This window comes from Phaethon lepturus, unplaced genomic scaffold (genome assembly GCF_000687285.1).
Source record: "Phaethon lepturus isolate BGI_N335 unplaced genomic scaffold, ASM68728v1 scaffold12618, whole genome shotgun sequence".
NCBI lineage: Eukaryota > Metazoa > Chordata > Aves > Phaethontiformes > Phaethontidae > Phaethon > Phaethon lepturus.
Window position 1 is genome coordinate 378 of NW_010558345.1, and position 16,405 is coordinate 16,782.

General features: G+C 41.2%; 1 protein-coding gene across 1 annotated transcript in view; it reads left to right on the forward strand.

Moving 5' to 3' along the window:
- Nucleotides 1-1,853: 1,853 nt before the first annotated feature.
- The window catches only part of LOC104625420 (neural cell adhesion molecule L1-like protein), a gene marked incomplete at its 3' end in the record, with an annotated part of 21,245 nt that continues 6,693 nt past the window's right edge, over nt 1,854-16,405 (forward strand). Inside the window, exons 1-5 of the mRNA XM_010293037.1 lie at nt 1,854-2,055; nt 4,031-4,136; nt 5,765-5,955; nt 14,579-14,701; nt 15,760-15,930. Of these exons, the coding sequence (XP_010291339.1) occupies nt 1,965-2,055; nt 4,031-4,136; nt 5,765-5,955; nt 14,579-14,701; nt 15,760-15,930 (682 nt within the window). The remainder of the gene's footprint in view (nt 2,056-4,030; nt 4,137-5,764; nt 5,956-14,578; nt 14,702-15,759; nt 15,931-16,405) is intronic.

The window sequence follows — 16,405 nt, forward strand, 5'->3', positions numbered from 1 at the left end:
TGCCGTCGATGGCACAGATCCAGAACTGCGCGCCTGCCAGGACCAGGTAAGGCAGGGCAGGGGTGCCCAGGCCTGCAGGGACAAGTTGTGCAGCCGTCAGGTAGCTGCCGGCTGGGGCTGCGGTGCGGCCGTGGGGCGTGGGTACCCCCCATGCTGTGATACAGCCCAGGTTTTATGGGGCTGGGGTTTGGAAAGGTCTGTTGCTCACAAGTCAGAGCTAGGAGAAATCAAACTGAGGGAAGTATCGACTGCCACAAACCCGAATTTAATGATGTTGCCTGATTCTGCCTCATTTACACCCGACACCACCTGGGGGTGGCAGCTGAGCCAGCGGGTCCGCGACCCCTCTGGTGCCCTTCTGCCCCGTCCCCCTCTGCGGAGCGAGGCGCTGAGCAGATTAGTCAGCGTCTTCCATCAGCGAACGCTCGGTGCCTAAGATACTTAAAGACATCTGATTTTCAACCTCATTTCTAAACAGATGAGGCTTATGTGATTATAGTGTCTGTCTCTTGTCCCCTTGTTGGCCAGTTTCCATCTTCACTCAGGAATTTTGGTCTCAAAGAGGTTAACTTCCAGAAAGGTTTCATGAACTGTTGGCCGAGTAAGCAGAAACGATCCTGCTCATGCCTCTGGAGAAAGGGCCACAGCACGACCTGTTGCTCATCTCCGAGAGCCGATGCGAGAGGGAGCGTGCCGGGTGAAAGGGAAGCCTCTGCTTCATGCCTGTGTTTTGCAGAGGTCTGGTCAACCAACCGTGATGGCAAACATCACGGACGAGCATCCCCAGCGCGCTGCCCAGGTCCCACCTGCCCCTGCGTGCCAGCTGCTCTCGGTGGTCCCGGGATTGCTTAATCCATGGATTAACGGGGTGTATAGTTTTTTTTACAAGAGCTGTGTGTGAGCCAGGCTTAGTCTGGAAATATAGTGCCATGGTTGTACAGCTCTGCTTGTGAGCTCGGTGGCTTGAAGCAAAGCTCGCTATGGGCTGCCGGCGGGCTGGTCCTTACTTCCAGCATAGAAGCCTTGTCTTGAAAATTGCTCGTGCAAAATTATCTTGACAACTAAAGTCTAAATACTCTTGAGACAAATGTCCCAGAAGTGCTAGGTGTTAGAAGATGCAAAGGTACAAACCATCTTATACCAGTTAATATTTCACTGGGATATTGTGAACAATGGTGATGACTGAAATCATCCGTACACCCACATTTGTAGAATTCTCTCTCCTTTACTCCTTTGTGAATTACACTTAAATGCTCATTGGAGCTGAATATGTCTCCTTTTGGCAGCCGCCTGACATTTTTGCCTTGTAATGCAGAACCTAAGGATGTGTAATGGATTGTGTAAAACCTACCTATTGTAGTTCTGGGATTATGGACGAAAAGCAAAGGTTTCGTGTTCTGGTCCTTATTAATGAACTAAACTAGATAGTATCCTTTTTTATACATAAATGAAAGATAAAAGACATATGAGGTTTATGAACAAGGTCATTAGTGTACCAAATTTCTCTCATTAGGTCTGTTACGTTACTTTCCAACTTACACATCTCTCATTAGAAAAAATTTATGAACTGGAATGATTACAAGTATACCGCATTTTAAACCATTAGTACTTTTAATTGCAAAACAAAAAATAATTAGACTTCTGTGCCATAATGGATTTGTACTTTTGTGCACGTATTTTTTGGTTAGAAATTTAATAGAGGACCTGCCCAGAGCCAGGGGGCTGGGGTGAGAGGAGAAGAAATTGTACCGGTTAGTGCAATTTGCAATTTAGCTGCAAATCCTGAAGCACTGCTTAAATTTAATAACCTTGTTAGAACCAAGTTAATATTGCAAGCTAATATGGCTGTTTCTTTTCCACACTAGACTTTCAATTTCACATCCTTACATCTGATTTGAAGTGACGGTGAGAGGAAGCATAAGGTACCTCTCATTCTGTTTGGACTCCTTGTTTACACAAGAGTGATGGAGACGCTATTAAGCACAAAGGGGATCACCATATGCCTGTTTTTCTTTGTATTGAGTTTGGCAGCAGCTATTGAAATACCATTATCAGGTGAGTTGTAGCTATTTACTGAACACTTTGCTGTTTTGATTTGGTATCCCTTTTTGTTTTCTTTTTTTTTTTTTAACCTTTCCCTGAAGAAAAAAATATTAAATCCTCCTTTTCAGTTGTTCCATTTTGAATTTAATTCTGCCAGAACATGGCCTTTGGGAAATTCAGATGTGATAAAAATGTAAGCTACTTTGTTTGAACCTGCTTAAACGTAGCAATAAACTTGTCTAATAACATATATCTGAGGTTTGCGATCCAACACAACGCTTCGCTCCAAGGGTTTGGTTTTGTCCTTCACATAAATTCCTCATTTTGGCTCTGAATCTCCCTGAAGCTTGTTTGATGTACATATACCTTTATTTGTCTTGCAACCTGCCGTTTCAGTCCGAAAAAGGAGCAGGTGTATGTTTCGGGGTGTACGTTAGTCCCCAGAGCAGTGTTTCCTACACCTCGCGTACTGCCCTGGGGAGCACCTCCTTTTTCCCTCTGTGGCTACGATGCATTCAAACTGCCTGTTCGACACGGTTGGTGTGCTTTCCGGACACGTGTGAAATATGGCATAAGGCTCATAGGGGCCAGTCCAATGAAAGCCAGTGGACCCCACTGCCTGGAGCACAGCCCAGACCTCCCAAGCTTTGCGTTTTCCAAATATAGATGGATTAGGAGGATTACAATCTACATGTTTTTTTGGGGGGAAAAAACCCACAGCAAAGCAAAACTCAACAATATTGGGTTTTGAATGAATTATGGTGGGGATAAATGAATAAACCTAAGGAAAAAGAAACGTAGACTCTTTGCAGGGCTTTGGGTGCTGTAGCCTCAGTGTAGGACAGGGGCCAGTTTCAGGGCATCGTGTGGACTTGCCGTGACCTGTTAGCACTCTGGAGTCTGCCAACAGCCCTGGCTGCAAAGGATAAGGCAGTCAAGCAGGTTTACAGCATATTTTTCTTAAGTTATGCAAACTTGTTTAACAGCTTTTGGAAGTAGAACTTTTTTGGAGGAAGGTACGGCAGTGGCTCCTGCTGGTTAAATAAAGCAAACGTGGAGCTGTGACTGTAAAGTGCAGGACAAACTATCTGGGCATCCATTGCTTTTAAGTACCTACACGGGGGAACTATCTAGCCCTTAATTCGCTTTAATGAAGCATTTTATATTTTAATAAAAAAGAATTATGTCTGATCAGTGACGCTGGTGGGCTCGGAAGTGTTTGAGACTGCATGGTATGGCAAGACACCACGTTTTGCTCCAGCATTGAGCTTCCTGGACTTAAAAAGAAACTAAAGAGCATGTTAATTTTCTTCCTGGCTGTTTATAACAATGTGATGATCCTATTATCCCCAGCTCCACTGCGGGGAGCGTTCTCCCTCATGTGGCTCTGTCACAGACATTTGCAACACTTTAATTCCCTTAGAAAAAATAAGTTAGTGAAACATCATCGTGTCTGTGTGACTGGTAACGGCTCTTCCCGTGCTGTACCCTGGAGGGGGTATTAAGTCATCTTGCAGTCCATGGATTTCCTGGCAATTTTATCCAGGATGGAGACAGCAGTTTGCTGCTTCACGCATGTGTATCTGTGTCTGGATTAAAAAGCCTGTTATTGACTTCACCACTGAACAAATTTACCAGTCCACACACCCATGCTTTGGCTTTAGCTTTAACATGGCCCCAGCCCTCCTCTGCCCTGGGTGGGTTGGTCATACATGGAAGCGTGCACCGGTGATGGCCCTGAGCGGCTGGCTGAACACAGTCAGTGCTGTCAAGCCTTCCTCTGGCTGCTGAGGACATGATAGTGTTCAGTTTTGGGAGAAGAGAATATTGTCAATGCCAGGAAGATGATGATCATTGTCCTTTTTTTTTTAAGGCAAGCCTCACTTTGCAGGAGTAAGGCAATCCTGACATTGACCCTTTTGAAGAAAGGCCCTGAGTGGAGCAGTTTTGCTTGAATGGTGGCTTAACCCATTCTCTTTGTGTTCAGTTGCGCAGCTTCCAACAATCACGGAGCAATCTCACACCCAGGTTGCCTACCCTTTTGATGAGGACTTTACAATTAAATGTGAAGCTAAAGGAAACCCGCAGCCCATGTGAGTACTGCTTTCACCTGGAGAAGCAAACAGAAATTGAGTTTACTCAAAGCCTTTGCCAAACACTGTTCTGTTTTTGAGGAGGAGAGGAATAGGGGACGTATAGTAACCTGCTCATCATCGTAAGGCAAGGTTAAGGTTTGGGTTTCCATTTAGGCCATTCAGCTTTTGTTGCTCGATCACTTCCACTCACTCTGTGAATAGATAACAACATGCCTTTTTCTTGTTGGGAGGTGTTCCATTTCTCTAGCATGTGCTAAGTTCACCCCATGATTTAAAAGAGCTTGTCTGGGCTGTGCTGCAAAAGATAGGAGGGGTGTAATGGTAATCAGAGGGTCCCAGCTGTTCTTCTGCCTTTTCCACAGCAGCCCTAAAAATACCAAGCACATTAAACCGTGTATTCAGAGATCACATTTGCATTTTATCAGATACCTTGTCTGTACCTGACATTATCATGACCGTGGTGGTGTTACAAATATACACATAAAGAGCTATTCAAATAAATATCCAAAGATAAGCTTTATGTATTTTATACCAATGTAAAAGGGAAAAGATTTTTAATGCAAATGTGATTAACAAAAATTTAATAATAACACAGTAAAAGCTTCTCCTGAGACTTTCACCACTGGATGGTATATGGGCTAAATTAATAGCTGGTTTGCATGTCGTTTCTATTCTTCCTTTCTTTTTTCTCCACAACACAATTTAAACTTGCTTGAAAAAGGCAGTTGTTATTGTTATATCAAGATGGTTTGATCCTTTTTAATTGAACTCTGAATGGAGGTTTGTAGTGTGATAACAAATTTCCTTTGCTTCACTGTTTGTCAGCAGATCAGTGAAAAGTTTTCCGGTATATTTAAATGTACGTGATAGCGATGGTTAGGCAGTAGGAACCCATACTCCCCTCCATACAGTCGCAAGGTAGTTTTGCCAATACTAGAAGTGCCAAAACATACGTTTCTGTTGACATTAATTTATTCTCTTAAAACATTGAAAAAGGTACGTATTCCACTAAATGCATGTTATACTGTCATTCCCAGCTGTCTCTTATTTTGAATCAGTCTAGCCCAATTTCAAGCCACCTGAGACTTCCAGATACCAGCTATGACCAATACTTCAGCACTCATTAAAATCACAACCCAGTAGCATCAAAACTACAAGTGATTCTATGTGAAGACCAGGAGAAACTCAGGAGAGTCATCTCAGTTTCTCCTGGGTTCAACCGTGGTATCTCCTGTAGCTGGTGAGAATGCTCCCATCAATCTTTGCCAGTCAAAAGCACCAGCTCTCCTACAGACCCAGCTTTTTCTCAAACCTCTAGTTCCTTTCACTGTGCGGCTTTTGCTTTCACAGATGGACTCTCTCATTTTTTGTCCTTGCCTTAAGCTTGGTATTCTTATTTCATGTCACAGTCAGTTATCCAAAAGTGAAGTGTCCAACAGGAGAGACATGCCCAATAGCTAACACAAGTTATAGTAGCACAGTGGTCATTTTACCATCCAACTCTTTCCTCTTATATCAAGTTCTTCTTTCTAGTGCATTGTTGGACTCGTATTAACCACTGGTTTTGTACCATAGTGCTCTCTGTTCTGTGATCTGCCCTTTGTAACACTCATATTATTTTCCAGCTTCAACTGGACTAAAGATGGAAAACCATTTGATTTGTTATCTGACCCAAGGATAGTTGCATCTAACAACTCTGGAACATTTGTGATTCAAAACCGTGGAATCATCACCAATTTTCAAGGGAAATACCGTTGCTATGCATCCAATGTGCTGGGAACTGCCATGTCAGAAGAAATTGAGCTAATTGTTCCAAGTAAGGCCTTTTACTTTGCTTTTGTTTTGTTGTTTTTTTAAGGTGAAAACTGTGTTTAGGCAAGTTAAATGGGAAAGAACTAGTTACTAAGGTGATGTATGGTAAAATATGCACTGTTTGTTATTTCCTTCCAATATTCGGTGAATATTGGAAGGAAAAAATCCGTATGCTGCCTGGAATTATTTCATTTCATTTCATTCCTGGTTTTGAGGACAGAAACTAAATCTGAATGCAGGGTTTCGGACAATACCACTGTACTATCAAGTCCTTACATGTTTCCAAGTGCTGATACTGACACTCCTTATCAACTTTAATTAATACAAACACAACTGGGTAAATAATGCATATGTTTACCTGGATATATTAATTTGGAAAACATTTATTAGGTTTTTTTGCTTTCTGAGTGTCATCTGCCCCTCTTTGCCTCTAGAGGATGAGGTAGTGGGTAAATTAGTATAAACTTCTTAATAGCTGTCTCAAGAGAGCTGAATGTTCAATGACAGAAATTTATTATTTGCTTTGACTTGACTGTTTAAATGCCTTTATAAAGCACTTGCTTCGCCTTTGCCATAAAACCCCAAAGGATTCTTTTCTGATTTGTATTTGCTTAGAGCCACTATTTGCTCTGGTGATGCTTCCAGTTCTAATGCTTATCTCTTTCTGTGAGGAAGAAAGCATAAATATTGATGAGAGTTGTAGTCTGGTAAATTCTTTACCTAATCTGGGCAGAGACAATTTGTTTGTGAGCCGATGCCAGCACATCATGAAAATAAAGAAATCAAAATATTTGGGGAGATAAAACAAATAGCAGAAAAAATAGCAGAGTAGCTTTCTTAACTGCAGTACAGTTATTGAAAAATATTAGCTGTTCATGAAAGATAGACATAATGGCATAGAGCATGAAACAGTGTTAGAAATATATTAAAAGTTTTAAAATGTAGTGGGCAATAAAGGAATAGGAAGTAATTGTCAGAGAAAGCAAAATCAGTTTACGTCAAATCACTTCGGGGAAGTGTTGTAAAAGAACCGTTGCGAGTTTGGGGAAACCCCTGAGTTAAAGTTGGAGTGATCTCTCTAATACTAGAGATATTTATTTGATTAGAATTAGGAATCATGTGATGCTTTCACTTTCCAAATATTTCTTGGAAAGCAAATGTTGTTAAGAGTCATAGGACTGTAATATTTCAGCTTGGCAACTGTGACTGAGTGCCCAGAAATTGGGAGGACAATATGGTCCCCATCTCAGAGCAAGGAACATGAGATCAGAAGCTGGGGGAAAGGATGGGAGAAATAGCAGTTTATTACTGCAAAATAGTAACTGATGCAAACGTTTGAAAGCTCAGGGGAAGCGATCCAGTCGTCTGTGAGTTCATTAGTCTGATGTCAGCAGCGTTCAGGGTTTGGTATAAATACTTACAGGGAGAATATTAAGGACCTGGAAGTGAATGGAAAATGAGCTCAAAAAAGTAGTTTGAGAATTATTGGTCTTAGAAATGTGTCCTTCCATCATTAGCACAGAGGAAGGGCAGAGGGGGAAATGGATGATTTTAAGGACCAGGGTTATAGGAGTGGGATGAAATTTACTGACACAGAGTTCAAGGTAATGATTAGGACAACACTGATACAACCAGCTTTGTACAAATACATTTAAGCACTTGTAGTTTGAAAGTAATATAGGATGATGAAGACACAATTGGTCTTAAATTCAGGATCGAAATCTATGAAATTAGAAGAGGAGAGTTTGAGGCAGAACCTTCCTAGTGGGACTAAAAAGGACAAGAAACTCTACTGGCTCTATGAGGGAGCAGAGTGAGAACATGAAGCAGACTGTCTAACATAGTCAAGTGGCACAGAAGAGGAGAATCAACAGTGCAGTCAGTGGAGCTTTTCTTTAGACTAGATCCTTTATTTCCAAGTTCCTACAATATTTTGTTATCAGGGGATCTCAAAGGACTGGGCACATGTGGAATTGCTGCGTTCACATGGTGGGGGATATCTCCACAGTCATCTGGCTGAGATGCAGAGGCAAGAGATGGCCACCTAGCTACAAAAACCTACTTCTAGCAGGTCAGTGCAGATGAAACGGGCTATGAGAAACATGCATAATAATTTCTGTCATGTTTTAATCATAAGAAATAATCCTCAGAAGTATTTAAGGCATAGCCAGGGCGGGAGGGTCGTGGTGCTGTGATCATGTTGGAAATAGGACACATCGCAGGGGCTGGGGGAGTTCCTGGAAGAGGGCTGCTAAGGATGCCACGTAAATGTAGTGTTATGAAAGAGAGGATTTATTTTCCTTCCAGCCAGTTTTATGGATTTTTTCCTCGCTAAATTTATTTCACATTACACTGTATTGCATAGCATCCCCTAATGCAGTAGCTTGGTGTTTGGTGAGGAATTACCAAGATTACACTTCCAGTTGCTTTAAGGGAATAGCATTCCTTAGTAGAGGAGAACGGCACAAAGTTTTAGGACAGTAAGTTGAAATTTGCTGAATTAATGATGTGAGTTGGCTCCGTGGGTAGGACAGTGCAGCTATGTACCTGATGTCAGCCGGAGTTTCAGGCAGAAACAGGAGAATGACGCAGTTACTCAGAGGTTTAGACAGGACATAATTATTCACTTTGGAGTCTGGCCAGGACAGTGGGGTTAATACGACTTCTCTTAAGCAAAGTGTCTCAGACTCATTAATTTTCAGAGGAGTTCAAGACCTCAGTGTCGTGTTTCAGTGAACGTGTGTCACCTCCAGCAAAATATTCTGATACTCCATTGCTACTGAACCAAAAAAGATGCTTAAAAATGGAAAACAAGAACAAGTTCATGTCTGTATCTGGTATTATTGAATCTCTACTCGTGGCAGATAATTTTTGCTTTTGATGAAACATTGTCTATACTAGCTTCAGTAGATATTAAATATACTGGACATACTTAACAACAACTTAACTGAGAAGTTACACACATGGTTGTTACAAAATGCGAGAGGAATTTTAGTGCTAATACATGCAAAATCCTAAATCCAGAAAATAAATAAATAGTACAGATAATATACTAGAGATTTACCTGACTCCCACACCTTTTAAGGCACATTTACTTTTATTCATGCTCTTCTGCCATCAATTCTTTCATTTAACTGTGCAATGTAGATGCTGCCAATTAAATGAGGATTCAGAGAGTAACAGAAGACACCTGTGATTTTCTAAAGTGGTGGATAGTCTACAACTGTGCTCAAGTGAAAGAGATCTGCTGGTGTACAGATCCTCTGTAAATGGGGCAATCACTGACACAGAAGAGTTTGGGATAAATTGCTTCTATTCATCAGGTTTTGAAGCAGAGGCTGGTACATGTGAGATGACTACATGCATTCATGACAATGATGCAGAGGTGGCAGTGCTTTGCCAGCTGTATTCAACTAAAATGTAAGCTACTTGGCAAGTCACTATGCCAATGGAGTGAAGAAAACCCAGCAAGTCAGACTAGGCCAGTTTCTTTCATAAATTACATTTACATTGCAGAAGGAGAACACTGCGTCTGTAAGGAAAGGAAGGTTGATGCTGAAAAGCAGAACTAAAAACTGTTTACTCACACTATTCATTCCAGGAAAACGATGGAAATGTCAGCAGAAATTATCATTAAATGTCACCTACATAACAAAAATACCACACCTCCTCTATATATGATGACATTAAGGAGCGTGGGGAAGAATGGGGTCTGAGGTTCTCTATACGTTCGCATCATTTACAAAGTCCAGATTGGTACAAGATACATGCAGCATGAAAATAAATTCAAATGGCAAGAACACAGACCTCAGCTATCCTCCTCCTGTATTTAGGGAATAGGCCTAATGCCAGAGGAAGGAGAAAAAGTGTGGTTTAAACTTCTTTAATTAACTGTACTGTGAAAGACTTTTCATGGTTGACTGCGTTAAGATTTATGCTCAGTATTTCTAAAGCTGTTGCTCTAAAAGACCAAAGATCTGAGGAGGGAAACATAGCTTAAACATAAAATTGTCCAGTGGCAGGGTATGCTATGCAGATGTGAATGTTGTGTAGTCATTAAAAGATAATGAGCTAAAATAGGAGTTCTCAGTAACACGCTTTGTGAAGACATTCAGTATAGGTTTTTTGGAAGAGAAAACAAAAGAGAGTAACTCACTGAGCCTTTGCAGGCAGTGGGAATAAAGCTTAAACCTCCTGCCTCCTAAACCAGTGTCTTATACCTTTGACAACTTTTGTGGACACCTAAATTGTTGGGATCACTCTGACTGTTGCCAGCGACCATCGTTTTGGAAAGGGCAATAGAGGAAGATTTACACAGAAAAGAAGACCGTCACTGATTCCATCATAGAAGCTTCTTTGAGAGCGAGTGAACTGACAGCCATGGTCTTCCTGACAGACAGAGTTTCCTAACTTTTTCAATTTAATGCAGCAATTAAAAAACCCCATAAATAAGCAAGATCGTATCTCATAAACAGTTCAAAGGCTGCAATGGAAACTGCAGATTTAACTGCTGCACATACTACATGGAACAGAGTAGCGATTGATGCACTGAGATGTGTACTGGAAGCTGCCCAAACTCTGTTCGATACAACTCATGTGGTCAGTGACTGCAAGTCACATTTATGATTCTTTGACATGTTGGGCTGTTCATTGCACAAGATATAGATTTGTACAACAAATCAGCTAGCTACTAATTGAAGCATCTGAGGATCTGGGAATTTCCAGGATATAGAAGTTTCTTGACTATTTCCACCTTCCCTCACTATTGCATCCTTTAAGGATTTATTTGCATGGAAGAACTTAAGAGTATCAACGATGGGTCAGGCAAAGCACCCATCTAGCCCAGGACACATCTCCAGCAGCATCCACAGAGAAGGTTATAAAAACAGACCTGGTGTATAGTGATGTTTTCCTGCAATAGTTTCCAAAAATATTTCCTAATTGCTGATTTACCATACTGAGTTGACTTCTATTTTACAGCAGCTGCTGGCAGAAACTAGACACAGGGGACTCAAGGACTTCTCGAGTTGCCTCGAGAAACCCTTTTCCTTCATTTCTATCTCTCAACACTTTACCCAGAAACATGTAAAATATCAGATTGAATGGACTCCATTCTCATATAAACTGGTATAAATTGCCATACTCAATACAGTTATAGTTGTGTGAAGTCACTGTAGTCAGCAGTAGGACAAAAACTAAGCCGTAAAACAAAGTGTCCTGCGAGTAAATCTGAAGCAATGCTGCTGGGGACTGGCGTGCCCCAACTCTGGTTGCTATATTTTTGAATCTATACTACTAAACTCGAATTTAGATTTTATATTGCATTGTACTGCTCTCCCTCCTCTTTGCTTTTAGCTGAGATACTGCATTTTCTGAACAGATAAGAAGCAGGAGGGCATGACCCAGCCTCCTTTCTGGAATTTCTCTCAGCCAACCTAATTTGCTGATGGTATTTCAGCCTAATCTCAAGTACAGTTTGGTCATTAAACTTTGAGTCACCCTGGGGATTAAACAGAGCCTGGTTCCATACAAAAATTACTCTGGACATTGATAATCTTTCATTTCCATGGTTTACACACTGTCAGAGCTCTGTAATTCTGTTTTTTGAGTGCTGTACAGCATTCACAGTACAGCCTTGTCAGGAAACAGTATTTGGGCAGCGAAGCCTTTCCCAAGACTGTTTTGAGAGCTCTATATGTCACGTTGGGCTTTTAGAAGATGTCTCCATACAGAAGTCAGGCGTGCAGTTTTTCGTCTTCCCTATGGCTGTTTCATACATGCCACTTGATTGCTTGTGTCGTGAGAGCCATCCTGCTGGCACTTCGGCAAGCCTTTCTCAGAGTCATTAAATAATGTTGTTCTCCCCTGTGTTATGGATATGTGAGAGGTAGCACTTGGAGCTATGCTGGATTCTCTGTCCCCTCTCATTATATCTGTGTGTGGGGAATTGCATGAAAGATTGACATGACAGTTTTAATGATATCGCTGCAATGAGATCAATTGGTTGTAAATTTTACAGTGTCCATGTGCTGCATTGATAACTCCATACAGTATTCAACACTTTCATGACACAATTAATCTTGTAAGATAACTTTTGAGCTTAATTCAGCGATGATAGTTTCTATGATCAGCCACAAATCAGTAGTGATTGATTCTGGAATATCCAGTAATTAAAACAGAGGAACACTGAAAAAAAAAAATGTTGCCTACATATACATACTGAAGACAAATGTGCAAGAGCCAAAGTCTAATGTGATATTAGCTTCTTAGCTTTAATAAATCTCCTGCTGCAGAATTCAGAAGCAGTTATTTTTCTAATCTGAGACCGATGGGACCCCAGCAAGAAAATATGCTTGTCGGAAAGTTTAGCTCAGGAATTAATCATGAAAGCTGCGATTTCGTCTCTTGCAAAATTCAAGGGTTCAAAACACTCAAAGTTATGCATTGAGGGGAAAATCAAAGTTTTGCATGTTTTTCATGATGAACAAAGTGAAACAAACAACACGGAAGAACCCAGAAGCCCCGACTGCCTGTAGTTCAAGTACTTGTTAGAGATGGAGGACACTGGGGTTCAAGTTGCTGCTTCCCCCACTGAGGACCAAAGGCAGACATCTGAGCCATCCACTGGAGATGAATGCCTACACCGCCAGCTAATGACACCAAGACCATGATTTTTCACTGTCTCCTGGTGGGATTTACTGTATTTTTGTATAATTCTGTAATTACTGGCTACAGAAATTGACTGAGAAGACCAGTGGTTATGGCACCCACCTGGGATATTGGAGACCCAGATTTAGTTGTGCCAAATGAGGCAGAAAATGGGTTTGAACAAGAGTTTCCAATGTCCTAGATGAGTGATCTCACTATTAGTCTAGTTGCTGGTCTCTTTGGTTTAGTCATAAATCCCTTATCCTTCACCTGATCCAGCTTTCTTAAAGTTTTGTTGAGAGTGATGTGCTTTTCGGAATAAGTAAGCTTTAGATCAACAAATTGGCTTTTTCCTATTGGAAAGTGTTTCACCTCTCCAGCAATCAGCAGATATATTTTCCAGGGCTTGAAGACTATAGGTTATTGAATATACTGGATTTGAATGTATAGTTCCCTTTGTTATCTGAAATTTCACCTACAGAGTGGGTAATGAATGCTCATTAACTCCATTTTACCTCTCCTAAGAATTCATAATGTATTAATAATCCTCCTGGAGATAGAATCTATGCACAATCTACATTCAGGCAATCAGCATTATAACGATTGCTTCTTTTTACATTTACTAATCTTACAATGTATAAAGTCTCCTCAGAGTCCTGGCCCTGCCGTTTCTCACCCTCCTCCCTCGGTTTGGCGCCTGTGATGTGACACTGCAGCTGCCCTGTGGAGCTGCTGGACCCACTGGCATTTTAAATTGTTTATTCGCTATCAGAGTTCCCTGTTATGACTTGAACACTGGGATAGCAATATTTGCTGTGCCAGTTTATTCTGCACAGCCAGGATGCTTTCATTCCTTTGCTGTTTAATTGCTGTTAATTTTGCTGTTTAATACAGTTGCCTGAACTGAAACTTTTGCTAGCTTGAACTTGTCTGAAATGAAAGCAGAAGATGGTGTCCGCCCTGAAACTGTCTTAGCTAAATTCGTTTAAGGAGTGGCTACGTTTGCAATAATCCCTGGGCTGCAGCCTCCCAGTGCTTGGTTTGATGAGGGCTCCAGCCTAGCTCCGCTTCCCCTCTTCTTGGATGCGCTCTGGTTGCATTTTGGGCTGCTGAGACTGGCCAGGTTGCCCACGTTTGCCAAGAGTGGTTCAGGCTTTGAACAGTCTGCTGGCATCAGTGCTGATGCTCTCGGTGATTAAACAAGTCCTTGATCCATTAATTTAGCCTACATTTAAGCCCAAATAGTGCAACCCTTATGCACCCTTGAATATTATTTTGTGCAAATCCTGTCTCTGGATCCCGAGAAAGTCTGCAGGTTGCACAGCAAAGGTTTTACACCTGAGGGGATGAGGAGGCAATATAGTCTTTAAACTTCTGCTTCATCTGATTATGGAGGAGGATAAGAATTGGGGCAACTCCAGGCACAAGGCAGAATAGCTGCCTGATGTCTCTCCTCACCTGCATTGACTTGCGATGGCTTCTTGGGAACCATTTTTTAGCCAAGTCTTCCCAGAACATACTGCGCTCACAGGCTGGTTTCTGATCTCCCGGGAGCAGCTCGGGACCCGTCAGTGCATCATCCTGTACACCGATCTTAGCCTCAGGCTGCGCTTCTGTGTGGCATTGAGTTGTCCCTTCCAGACAGTACAAACAGGAGCTAGAGAAAGTGTTTGAAAATAAATGCATTAAAATAAAGCCTAAGGAAATCTCGTGGACATCACTGGCATGTGTTCAACATCACCATCGGGTTGCCTGGCTTTCAATACTAGTCTGTGCTAGCAGAGGTTTCTTAATCAATTTCTTAGTAAAATGCATCATTACTCTGTATCGCTTTTGTTAATAATAGTATTAACTAAAGGCAGAAAATGCAAAGGATGATCTTAAGGTAAGTATTTTATTAAGAACTGTATTAAGGGGGAATTGAAGGGCAAAATTTCAAAAGGTAGCAATAAAATAGGAACTTTTTTGCTTTTGTACAGGTGTACCAAAATTCCCAAAAGAAAAAATTGAGCCCCTTGATGTGGAGCATGGTGATTCTGTGATTTTGCACTGTAACCCCCCAAAAGGCATCCCACCTTTGCATATCTATTGGATGAATATTGGTAAGTAAACAATTTTTACACTATTCTTCTGAGGAGATTCAAAACATTTGTCTTCCAGAGCAGTTTCATTACAGATTCATAATTGATGGGAATGGTAATTGTGCAAGTGCTTAGGAAAAAGATCTGGATATTGAAAAACAAAATTGAAAAATGGAAAATGGAGATATGTTTTTACATAGCGCAAAGTTAAATTGTTGAGTACATTGCCACAACATATTATTAAAGATGAGATATCAGAAAGCTTACATACCAATAAACTCAAAAAAATTAGTCTACTAGTAATGAGGACTACTGCATTTACAGTAGAAGGAAAAAATGTGACAATATATTATGTCTATCACCACTGGTTTCATAAAATAACGGTTGATTTATGATACTAAGAAAAAAAAAAAATCTCTCATGTATGTATAATTAGTTCCTTACAGGTTTCTGTCACGCTATTCTTCAGCATTTGTGTTCTGCAGGCATTTCTGGTTCTTGGGAAGCAAAATAACTCGGATTGGCTCCATGACCTGCAGGGTTTGCTTCTGATACTGACCAAGTACTTGCACAGACAGGGTGCCACATTAAACCTCTGATCTTATAAGGCAGCCTCTCTACTCCTGACATAGGTATTTAGCACAGACCTGCATTTGGCTGGATCAACCACGAGACAGTACAGCGACCTTAGCTTGTACCAACGCTCCCCTGCTGTAATCTGTAGTTACAGAAGAGCAAAGTGCTTGGGACAGTGGCCATGGGGAGATCTGTAAATGGTGAACTCCATATCATCATTTCAGGCCTTCGTATCTACTTTTTTTATTATCAATTTGTCATTATCAATTATTTTTCATATATATTTATATAAGCATATTATTGTATGTAAAATATTTATTCTCAATTATCAATCATACGTTGAATATTGGTAAATAACCCATTGGTTATGCTGGGCCTACTGCCTTTTTCACATCAAAGTTATATCCTGTATCTGGAAGCAAACATGACAGGAGAGCATTAGTAGTCATGTTGGTGAAACAGCTCAGTATCATTACCATATCATAATTATTTCTTCTTGCTAGATTTGCAGCACATTCCGCAAGATGAAAGGGTCTCCATGAGCCTTAAGGGAGATCTCTACTTTGCAAATGTGGAAGAAAATGACAGTCGGAGTGATTATTGCTGCTTTGCAGCATTTCCAAGACTGAGGACAATTGTACAGAAAATGCCAATGACGCTGAAGGTTTCCCGTTGTAAGTCTGTGGATGAGTAATTTCTTATTTTCTGTTGTTTTTTCAACTCCCCAGGCATCAGCGAATGCAGATGTGTGCCCTGTATCTCTGATGTGATTCTCTCTGAAGAAAACGCATGTTACTGTGCTTATTCCTGCATTATTAACCTTACTCTAAGGGCTAAATTCAACCGATAAAAGCTTTTTGCAGCTGTTGGTCCCCAAAAGTCCTTCCTCCTGTTCTCCCCCGGGTGAAACCTAATGATGCATTAGGGAAAACTGCTGCTCTTGCAGTCCAGCGGGTCATGGACGGATGGGACTTCGCTGGGTCTCAAGGACTTTACGTGGCCACCTCCTCCCTGGGTGCAGGCCTGGTTTGGTCCGGGTGCAGCAATGAGGTTGGGAGGGACGGTGCTTTCCAGGTCTTTGCAGGCTGCCTTGAGCATCGATAGTGACACACAAGGCATTTTCCATTTCCTTAATGACATGTTGTGTAG